At 37.1% G+C, this 11,788-nt stretch overlaps 1 protein-coding gene across 2 annotated transcripts; it reads right to left on the bottom strand.

Moving 5' to 3' along the window:
- Positions 1-2,590: 2,590 nt before the first annotated feature.
- Positions 2,591-10,361, bottom strand: LOC132303299 (uncharacterized). Of its 2 annotated transcripts, XM_059800515.1 has the most exons (3): positions 9,056-10,361; positions 5,890-5,953; positions 2,591-3,016 (listed from the first exon to the last, which is right to left on the bottom strand). In XM_059800515.1, exons 1-2 carry the CDS (start codon positions 10,222-10,224, stop codon positions 5,935-5,937), a joined length of 1,188 nt encoding a protein of 395 aa, XP_059656498.1. In that variant the 5' UTR covers positions 10,225-10,361; the 3' UTR covers positions 2,591-3,016; positions 5,890-5,934. The 2 variants fall into 2 exon arrangements, with proteins under 2 accessions (XP_059656498.1, XP_059656499.1); XM_059800516.1 differs by lacking the exon at positions 5,890-5,953 and having other exon boundaries at positions 9,056-10,360.
- Positions 10,362-11,788: the final 1,427 nt, after the last annotated feature.

The raw sequence follows: 11,788 nt of genomic DNA, 5'->3' as shown, positions 1-11,788 counted from the left end.
GTTAATTGGTTTTGCAATTGGTGGTGGCTTTGTGATGGGGATGAGTAGTAATTGTGGAGGTTTTGGGTGAAGGAGCGGTGATAGTTTTGGTTGAACGTGGTGGTGATTATGGGTTTTGCAGAGATGGGTGGTGGCCACCGTCCTTGGAGATCATCTCCTTCTCCCTCAATCCCCTGTCGTAGTGGGTGGAAGGGCATTATTGTCCCAAAAAAAATTAATTTGACTGTCGCGTGAAAATCATGCTCTCAATTTTGAACGGCCAGTCGCATGATGGAGCGATCTGCAACAAATTTGTATAGTTTAGGGGGTTTTATGCAATTTTGATAGTTTAGGGGGTTAGTTGCATGTTTTCTAATAGTTTAGGGGGGTTTTTTGCACTTTTCCCTTTAATTTATTTACTACTTTCTCTCTCTAATCCATCAGTCGTCCTCATCATGCTTACTGATGCAAATATGACGCGAGATTGAAGGTCTTTCTCTCTCTTCTTGCAGACGAGCCCTTCCTTGCCCACCACCCAACCCCTTTCTCCAAACCCCCTTACCCTTTTCCCTTCACCCATCGACAAACCACCACCTACTAACCAGAAGACCAGGTAGTTGTGCACGACAATTGCGATCTAGCAACACATATCAGCGCGCGCTCAGAGTAGTGTTCCTTAGCGATGATCCAATTGAAAAGCTCACCGTCAGCACAAAGCTCCATCACCATAAAAAAATCCCAATTTAACCCACCATTACCATCGCCACTACTATTGGTTCTGCCAGACAAGGAATATGGGTTTGTGACATACTCTCCCGGAGCTACAGTCCACCTTCCATGGCCGTTTCGACATACTCTCTCTCTTTGTGACGGTGCTCCCCAATACACGAATCTTCGATCTACGGTGAAGATGGGTTGTCTCACCCACAACAGCAAAACTGACAATTAGGGTTTCGGGGCAAGGAGCACCGTCGGTATTGATGAATGGCTCATAGGGTTTGATTAGAACCAATACGCAACGTCGATCTACGGCGATGGCGGGTGATGGTGGTAATGGTGGCGATGCCGCTGTTTATCCCCTCTGCTCTTCTATATATATAAATATTGTGTGTGTGTATATATATAAGGGCAAATTTGACTTTTCATGAGTTTTGATATTTTACAATAAAAATGAATTAAATATTAAACGGCAATTTCATCTTTTCTAACATTTTAAGGGTTTGTTTGGATCCAAATTATCATAGCAAGTGTCTTGTCCAAAAAATAACTAAATTGTATATGGTTCTCAATATATCAAACTTCAGAAGGTGTCGTTGTAATTAACCCTTGATATAATGTCCTTATTTGCACAATGTCGTTGTAATTAAACCTTGATATAATGTCCTTATTTGCACACATTAAAACAATAGAAGGTTTTTTACACATCTTATTATATAGGGTGAGGGAGTTTTTTTTTTTTTGCACTTTAACCCTTACTAAAAGTAGAAACACATACAAATTATACAGTTGTAACAACGGTTTTTCAACCTCTCAAAGTAGAGACTATATTAAAGCTTTCAAACTCACCTTAACATTTAAGGCTAAAATGCAGCTCATAGGAATTTTTTTTTTCTTTCGTAATTGATACTCTCACACATCTCCTCCAGAGCTTGTTTGGCCCAAAAATCTAGAGCTTGTGAACTATTTCAAATCAATATCAACCGTCCCAACCGTCCCAAACAAGATATGAACTCAAATTTCAATATCAAAAAAACAACAAAATAACACTTTCCAAACATGCCCAAAAATTAGGGGATATAAACAAAAGGCAAAACAATGTTGGGTGATGACAACTCCCTTAATTATGCACAAAATGTAACCAAACTGATAAGAAACGGTAATTAAAAAAAAAATCTAATTTTATCTTATCTTTTTATTTTAATTTCTATTCTAACCGAAGAGATGATGAGATTGAGAATACCTACCAAAAACATAAATAAATAAAAAAGAGTTGAGATTGAAATAAAATTTGAATTAACTTCTAACCATAAACACATAATTTAGGTGTGCAAGACTAGTATAAGAATTAATTAGAGGTGAAAATATCCGAAATCTGCGGCTACTAGTGGGAGCAGCAGTAGCCAGATTTAGAACGATAGGATGAAGCTGGGAACCACCACTGTCTTAGGGTTCTTATTTCTCTTCCGTCCTCGCCGTCGAATACTGAAGTAATAAAACTATGTAAGACCCAAAAACACCACTACTTAGTCATGCTCTCTAATTCTTTACCCCCCTTTTGGGAAACAAGTTGGAATAATTATTTAGTAGTTTGTACTTTTTCAACAAGTGCAAAGACTATACTAGATATTGATCCCAAAAGATTTTGGTCTCAAATTTGCCTTTGAATGAAATTGTAGCCTTACCGGTTAAAATGAAAGGTGCCAAGCAAAATCAACTCATTACTTGTGCTGTAGGAACACATAAAATTTTTAATGGAAAATTTCAATCTAATACCATTAAACTGCTGGACAACAATTGATTCCCATTTTATCTAAAACATAAGATTGCATCTCTGTAACGCGAGTCTGCATGGCCAATTAAAAGATTAGAGAAGCGAGGACTTAAATGCATATAAAACAAAGTACTAGTTTATTCTTAACAGCACCAATAAAGCGATGTCTGGTGGAGAACCACTTCAAAATTGTTGCAAAGCGTAAATTGAGTTAAATACACCATACCAGCCAAAGAGAGAGATAGAGAGACTGTTTTCCTCAATACAGCAACAAAAGAAAAGTACGTATCACAAAAACCACTGCAATAATAAACCTATTTTACTACCTTATCTGGTACAAAAAAGTTTTATATATATAAACTATGACATAAAACTACATCCTAACTGAGACTTCAACCCTGCACCCTGTTATCTGGAAGGAAGTGAATGAAGATAGCATTAAACCTTAAACAGACAGTTAAAATCCGGGCAAAAGAAAAAATGCATCTAGCACATTTTTTGAGCAGTATTAAAATGCAGATTTTGTATGACTTCATATGCTAGTCCCTGAAAAAGGAAAACCAATAAAACAATCAGAAATCTCTTTAACACGAGCCAAAGAAAGTCAATATTATGCCGACCCATTACATGACAGTATAATAAGTAATAACTAATAATGCAAATAAAAAACCGACTATAGTATGAAATCCTATATCTATAGACTGCACCACAAGCGTGAGAACATAGGTTTCAGTCAATGAGCAACAGCTTTGAGTAAGGGAGCAAGCTTTTAAGAAACCTCGTAACAGTTGGGGCATAACAAACATGATTGAGAATTAGGTAAATTATACTCGCACCCAGGGACGGAGCTAGGATTTGGGTTCAGGAGGGGCACATCCCTTGGTTTATGGCTAACAGCAAAACTGGGGGGCATTTCGTGATATTACAGAAAATACATGGGGCATTTTGTCCTATTATAAGAAAATACATATATGAAATCCAAAGGAAAAAAAAAAGTCAGGGGAGACAGCTGCCCCCTGTGGGCATTAGCTGCCTCCGTCCTTGCTTGCACCTAGTGAGGTTTGTCCTAACTACACAGTGGCCGAGAATGACCTTACTTACACTGACCCTCCCTTATTGATTCTACGCCCCCCCCCCCCCCCCCCCCCCCAAAAAAAAAAAAAAATCTTACAAATTGAAATGACAATTTTTTTTGATAAGTTTAAAGGGGGTGCAACATGAGGACTTCCCAGGGCGTCACCCATCCTAGTACTTCTCTCGCCCAAGCACACACTTAAAAATGACTAAAACGCCTCTACAATAATATCAATTCACAAACCTTTTTCTCTCCACCTGCCCACCACTCCAACCCCTTCTCTTTTTGGTCAAACTCTCCACTGCTGTCGCCACCAAACCTCCATACTCTCTACTATCTATCTTCTCCACCAACCACTGCCACCACTCTCCACCACTACCACCACTCTCCACCACTACCACCATCAAGCGGCGGTTGGATTTCTTCTTCACATGTTACTCGACAAAATTGTCCAGAGTGGGCAATGATGGGGCAGCGGCGGTTGGATTTCTTCTTCACATGTTACTTGACAAAATTGTCCAGAGTGGCAATGATGGGGCAGCGGCAGTTGGATTCTACGGCGAAACATGTGTGGTTTATTGTATCTTTCCGTTGGTGATGGTGTCTCACGGGCAATGATGATTGCAATGATTGTGTTTTTGGTTCAGTGAAATGTTCAATCATTTAATATGGGTTGATTTGTGAATCAAAATATTGTGAAAAGACAATGGTGCAATTTTAACATCTTGGCAAATTGACACAATAGATGTTGAATTCCTTTATGATTCTAGAACCCAGTTCATTGTGATAGATTTACAGTGCATCCAACTTTCAATAGCCTATCTCATGCTCTTGAAAGGAATCCATACATGAACTCTCTATTTCACTGGGCAGCAATGAGTGCAGTGAGAATAAGAGTGTGCGAATGTAAGTGTCCTTCATGGCAATATTCGGGTTCATTGCTCAATTTTATTATATGTTTTATATGGAGGGAACAACTTTTTCATACGGTAGCGAAACAATCAATAGCAGAATATCATAATTATTAAATTTATGCGTGTGTGTGTGTGTGTGTGTGTTTGGGTATATATTAGATAGAGATTGTGAAGAGTTTCTCCTTTTGGATTCTCATTCGATGAGATTACACAATACACAAGGTTCTCCTTTGTTTGTTTACTGTATTTGGATAGGTTTAGGTTGCCGGAAACGATCAGAGCTGATAAGCTATTTCAATGGCGGCTGTGACCACTCTCATTCAATTACAGTTTAGATATTGAAGAAGAAGAATAAGAGAGAGGAGGGAGAATGCAACTCAATCCTTGAAAAAGGAAATTAGTTGATGAGATAGTGGGTGGGTAATCGTGGTTGGAGAGAGAACAAAATGAGAGAAAGCTCTGGGTCTATTTAGACACACAGAGAGAGAGAGAGAGAGAGAAGGAAATTAAGGCAACCGTGGGCCTTTTGGTTTGACCCTACTAAGAGGACAAAATTGTAATTTTTCAAAACATTCGAAGGCCAATTCTGTCTTATTCAACAACTGAAAGGCAAATCAGTATTTCAAAATTTTCCATTTAGCAGTCCTAGCTGCTAGATAACGGAAGGGATCTAAGTGAAATGCCACGTCATATTTGCCAATTACTTAATTAGTAATTTAATATAGTATTACTAACACTCTAATATAAAAATTCAATTAATTGTACTATAGTATATATGTACTATTTTAATCATTATTATAATAACAAAATAAATCACAAGAATACAGTAATAAAAATTAACATAAATAAATAAAAATTAGAAAAATAAAAATAGTTTAAGTTTAATAACAAAATAAAATATTAATAAATTACGACTTATAAGAGGTATAATTGTAGAATACAAAAGAACATAATTTTATAAATCTACAATATTGATAGAATAGTAGATCGAAAGCTTCTTAGCAATTCCTACCAACAATATATCTACATCTAACATGAAACAGTATCTATTTCAAATCTAAGTAGAGAATGGGAAAATTATTTAAAAATTTTAAATTTCCAATTGGATGAACTCCTAGGAGATTTTGTTTCAAGATGTAGCCTTGTATTGTGTTTTAGAAATCTTTGAGGCTAAATATTTTATTCTAGAAGTGGTACAAGATAGAATAAGTTTAAAATCTGCATAAGGGAAGAGAGAGAGAGAGAGCAGAGCAGAGAGAGAGTTTATAAACTCACAAGTCGAATTGGTTGTTACAGAGCCCGAATGGCTGTTAAAATTTTGTCATGGTCCATTATGGAACTGTAATGATTCTAAAACCCATCAATACAACTAGGAGGAAAGCGAATATTATAACAGTATTAGCATTATTGTCAAGTAATGGTTGTTATACCTTCGAATAGCGCCATTATTTGAAACAATGGGCAGATAATACCACTCAAGCAAACAGTTGACAACTAGCCAAAAAGAAAAAAAGAAAAGTTTTAAGTGATAACATCTAAAAAAAAAAACTCACCAATCATGAAAATAACAACAAACATGCAACCTTTTATATGACTTTAAGTACAGTAGAATAGAAGATGACAACTACTCATGTCAGGACTTAATAACCCAATTAAGTACTTAAATTTAAACAAATCAATTCTCTAATTGAGTGTGCTTGATACCTTAAACTTGGATACCACTTAAGTCACTTAAAATGATTCAAAACTTTAAAGTGGGAGTGAATTTACTTATCACTGCACAGTACTAGGGGTGGGACTAACCTGAGTCCCACCTGAAAATTTTACAAGTGTGAGCAAAGTACTCGAGACTGGGATTGTGTTTAAATCTCAGAATCTGAATGTTCACACCTAAAAGTGGCAGCCACCTGGACATCGACGTGAGCCAATTAGAAAGCTTTAAATGGATGGAAGTGTGGGCCATGAAAAACCACCACATGAAAAACTGATTCACAAGAAGACACATGAATGGAAGCATGGGTGGTTGGTTTGTGTTTGGTCTAAAAGTTCTTATACCTTGACACTTGGCAAATATTTCTATGGAAAGTGAGCTGCAAGGAGGGCTCTTTAGTTGCTGAAAATATGGAAAGTGGGATGTTTAGTTGCTAAACTAATGCGCTAGTTGCTATATGAATTGGACACATGGCAGGCGTAGAACATATGAACAAATCAGGTTCTATTATTGGGCTCAAGAGGTTAAAAGTCATGGGCTGCAATGGACACATGTTTCCATTGCAATCCTTTCGATTCTTTAATTTACTTGTACTTTAATTCCGCATGCACTTTGATTCCTTAGTTTATCACAATTCTTAATCGGTCAACAAACTCGATTCTGAATTGCAATCTAAAAAGTCCTTGTTTACAAGGCATTTTAACTTTACGAGAAGTCTAATATCTTCTTCTTAACAATCGCGTTCTAGGCTACTTGACCAAAGCATAGGAATTCAGTGTTTGTCATCCTTCTTTACTCTGGCACGCCCACCTTATCCCAAGTACTCAGTTTTATGGCCTTCAAGTGTAGGTAGTTGTTAGTAATAACCACCCATGATATGCTGAAAATCAGCCACCATTCCATCATTTACTTGCTCACTAGGTAACTTATCCAATAGTGGGCACGTGTCCCACGTTGCAGCGCATGACTTGTAACCTCTTGGACCCACTTCCATAATGATAGGACCTGATTTGCGTTTACGTTTTGCAAAGAGCCCACCTTGCAACCCACTTTCAATAGAAATAGCTGCTATGTAGACTAAACACTAACCACCCATGCTTCCATCATATCTTCTTCTGGATTAATTCACGTCATTGCCCATTTGGCAGTTTTCCATGGCCATGCTCCTATCCATATATAGCTCTCTAATTGGACTACATCTAAATTTATTACGGGTGGGATATTGGTATAAGTTTTAACTAACCCAAACAAACCCCAAGTAACCCAAAAGGCGAGAAAAGTTTATAATCTTTATGACAACATGTTATAATTTTTATCATAAAACATTATTGGTAGTTATTAACCTAAATCATGACACAGTTGCTTTGAAAGTTTGATTTTAAATTATAATTACTAATATTCAGTTAATTTATAAACAAAATAACAAAGAACAAAAAAAAGATCAGCATCTCTAACTATTTGTTTAGCGTCTTTCACTTAATGAATCTTAGGTCGACTTACCTAGGACTGCCTTTTTTGTGCTTGTCTTGTATTGAGTAAGAACATAACTAGGTTCGACCACAAATGGTCCCCTAATTGGGAAGGACCATTTTCCGAGTTCTTTAGAAATTCTAATATGAACATTACTAAAATTCACAAGTTTGACTTTTTTTTCCTTGCTAATGTAGTTGAACAACTGTAGTGAGATTTTTTTTAAAAGCCAGTATAAGGTAAATATCATTTTTCTTTCAATTATTCAACCAGTCACAAATGACAGAACTCTTCTTTTTGCAAAACTGTCTTATGTATCATTTGTATCTCTTTTACAAAACTGAATAAAAAAGACTACAAAAGTGTTCTAAACCTGGTTTGATTCTAAACACACTTCGAAACAGATTTGAAAACCTAGAAATGTTTAGGATGATTTTAAAAAACTAGAAACCTTAATTTTTACAACACCACCTGATGGTAATTCCTAACATGAGAGTTCAGTTTTTCCATCCCCTTCCTTAATTCATCCAATCCTCCATTTTTCCCTTCTTTTGATCTCCTCTCCCAAGCAACTACTCCTAGCTTGCCTTTCAAGAAAAATCCTCTAATCCACATCTGCTCCAATGATTTAAATTAGTCCTCCACCATGTCAATTACATCGATCTTCCTGAAAAGATCATTCTTAGAGAAACTAAGATCACCAAAACCTCTTTGTTCCACATCATTGGATTAGATTCAATCACAAAGTCTCTTTATCATACTATAACATTCCCAGCCTTCTGGTAGAGGTTCAGTCACCAAACTAACCCCAAGGATTGATGAAAGGTAAACTGCTCAAAAATATATTGTCAAAGGTAAAAGGCAACGTTCGTGAAGATATAATATATATATAGGAAAATAGGAAAGTCTCATGCTAGGAATGACTACCTACCAATCTACTTGCATAAAATCAAACCTGGATATGAAAAAGGGCTACAACATCCAATCAAATTAAACTTCTTCTGACAAAATTAATTCCTTAATATATAAGACTTTTAATTTTTTTACTCCATCTGACTTGAAAAGCCCGAAACCACAAGAAATTATTCCTTACAACCATTGCAACAATGACATGGTGCAATGGATGGCTACAAACACTCCACCAAAGCAAAGTGGACCTACAATAGTAACTGTCCTTTTCACCACCTCATCAATGAAATGGTTGTAGTGAATAAAATCTCCGAAACCACCTGATTTCCTAAACAACAAATCGATACACGTGAAAATTACAGAGTGATTATTATTATTTTTTGATAAGTAATGTTGTATTAGCAAGCGTTCAATAGCGTAACGCAACCCGCAAAAGCTACACAAAAGATACAGTGCTTATTATCCATAGATAAAACAATAATTAAAGAACAGAGACTAAGGCATACCATCTGATGAGCCAACCAAACAAGAAATGCTGCATGATAGGGACCTTTTCCAACACCTCCACCTTATACATCTTCAACATTCCACTATTCACCTTGTTCCAGGTCGCCACGCCACTGATATCATCCAACAACGGCGAGTGCTCAGCAAACGGCCCCTTCTTCACCTTCTTGACAAAGGCAATGCACGAAAGATAAAGATACTCATTCGAATAGTTCTCGAGTATATCCTCATTATGAATTGACTTGGGTTTCATGTATTTGTGGCCAATCAACTGCGAAGAACCGAATATAAATGGTAGGAAATGATAGTCATCGAGTCCCCAAACACCATGTGACCCTGCAGGCTCGAGACAATAAACCAACTGCAACTTTCTCATCAAATCAAGATACCTAACAAAAACCCTAGACACAACAGCTTGGTAATCCTCTTCTAAGATAACCCCTAACCTTGTTAAACAATACAACCAAGCAGCGAAATTGGTTTCATGGCCTGTACCATAATCGATCCGGCTTGAATTCCCAAAACTGTCGGCGAAGTATGGGATGAGCTCGACGGTGGCGGATCGGAGATCGTCCGGGAGGAATCGGAGCATGAACGACTCGGCATTTTCGACCATGTGATTGTGCCAAGTTCGGTATGCCAAATTGCCGTACCGGGAGGATTGTGGGAGCGGAGGAATGTCGTCGACGGATTGTATTAGGGTTTCGATGATGGAGACAATGGAATTGATAGTGGTGGATTGGTGGCAAGAATCGGAGATCTTGTGACTGCGGATGGAATCGCTGAGGGCGACGACGAAGCCGAGGAAGTTGTTGCCGGAATCGGAGCCGTGGAAGTGGCGGAGGTCGTCTGGGGAGTGGATTTTCTTGGTTGGGGTCTGGAATTGGTAGGGAGGAGAGACGATGGGGACTTTCTGGGGTTGTGGGACGGGGGCCAGCATGATGGAGTTGGAGTTTGGTGGGAGGTTGATGGCTGGGGCGCGGATGGGGCGGTAGGTGGTCGGCGGAGAGACGTCGGACCATGCTGGAGGTGGCGGGAAGGAGATGGGGGTGGGGCCGCTGCAGTTGGTGCAATTTGTGGCACCGGCATGGGGTTGATGCGGCGGTGGCGATGGGGTTTTTGGCGGTGGTTCTTGTTTCTCGGGAGGAGAGTTTTCATGAGTTTCCATTTCGAGAAATAGTGGTGATGAGTTGACGATCAGTGTGTTACTGGATTATTTGGAAGTGCAGATTGATGATATTCAAGTTTGAAGTCCTCTCTTCACTGTAGAGGACGATGGAGAGGAAGTCACAGTGTTATTCTTGGAGCATTTTTATACAAAAAAAGTAACCAGGTTGAAAGAAAAAAAAAAAAAAAAATTTACAAAAATTAAGGGTTTGTTTGGGTTGACAGGGAGAAATGAAATGAGTAAAAAATAAGGATAGTAGTAATTTTTATTGGTGTTTGCATAGATATGGGAGAAAAGAAAAGAAGGGATAATTATTGTTATTTGGATAAGATAGAGGAGAGAAAAGAAAAGAAAGAAAAGAATAGTGACTAACTTATTGTCTTAGCCATTCATGATCACTTCACACATTATTCATTTTTAAAATCTCAATATTTTGGAATGTTTCTTTATAGTTCAAGGAATGGGTAAAAACAAAAGTAAAAAATAAAAAATAAAAATAATGGGTGAAAACAAAATTAGAACATAAATAGAATAACTTTTTTGTATATTGATTTGTAGAGGGTATTTTTAGTATTACCAATTAATCACTTACTCCATTATCATTTTTCTCTTTAACTTCTCAAATTGAGAGAGAAACCAAATGAGAGATCTCTATCCTCTATTTTCTCTTCACTTAACCCACCCAAACGCACTCCCACCCTATCCTTTCTTCTTTGTTTTTTCTCTCTCTATCCCTCCAAATCAACCCAACCAAGCACACCCTAAGTACGAAGGGCATACCCTTAAAAATAAATTAAGAAATTAAAAAATAGATAAGGTAAATTACTTTACATCGGCTGGGATTTTCTTTTTATGGATGGTTTCTCTAATAGAGCAATTTCAATGGTATTTCAAAAATTTGACAATTTAAATTTGTCATGTCAATATTTTGTAAGAATCACATTAACATTTTTAAGATCCCGTGAGCATTTTGGACTATCCAAAATAGTGCGTTTCTGATCTCTAAATATATTAATATTTTAATTTTTTTAATAAATTTTATTTTTTAATTGTATTTATAACGACCATATTTATAATGACTATATTTTTCATCTTATATAAATAATTATTTTTGCTCATTTCATCACTACATTCATCTTTTTCATTGTAGAAAAATATAAGGTCCAGTTTACTTTACAATTTTTTGGCATTTTTATTTTTTCTATGTGTGGGGACACGAGCCGTGGAGTTTTGGGAGTTGTTTGTAGCATTTATTTGGGGAAACTCATATGGAGTCATTTTAGACATTTTCAATTTTCGTGCCCGGGAGGTCCTGTGTGCGGCCTAGGGCCATGTTTTCGTGCTCAGAAAAGTTTTGACTTTATTTATATTCTCTTATTTTTCTTATTAATGTGTGTGTGTGTGTGTATGTTTACGTGGCTAAATTCATATAAATGGCATGGGAGTGATTGTATTTACACTTAGGCCAAAGTGGTAGTTAAGAAGTTTGATCTACAACACAAAGGTTTCCATTTGGTACCAATGTTGCAAGCATTGAAGCACATGGGAATTTCAAACCTAGGCT

This window comes from Cornus florida, unplaced genomic scaffold (assembly GCF_030987335.1).
Source record: "Cornus florida cultivar Cherokee Brave unplaced genomic scaffold, ASM3098733v1 CherokeeBrave_3.0.0_Hap2_Chr04, whole genome shotgun sequence".
Lineage (NCBI taxonomy): Eukaryota > Viridiplantae > Streptophyta > Magnoliopsida > Cornales > Cornaceae > Cornus > Cornus florida.
The sequence above is the reverse complement of the archived record's forward strand: the minus strand, read 5'-3'. Positions and strand labels throughout refer to the sequence as shown.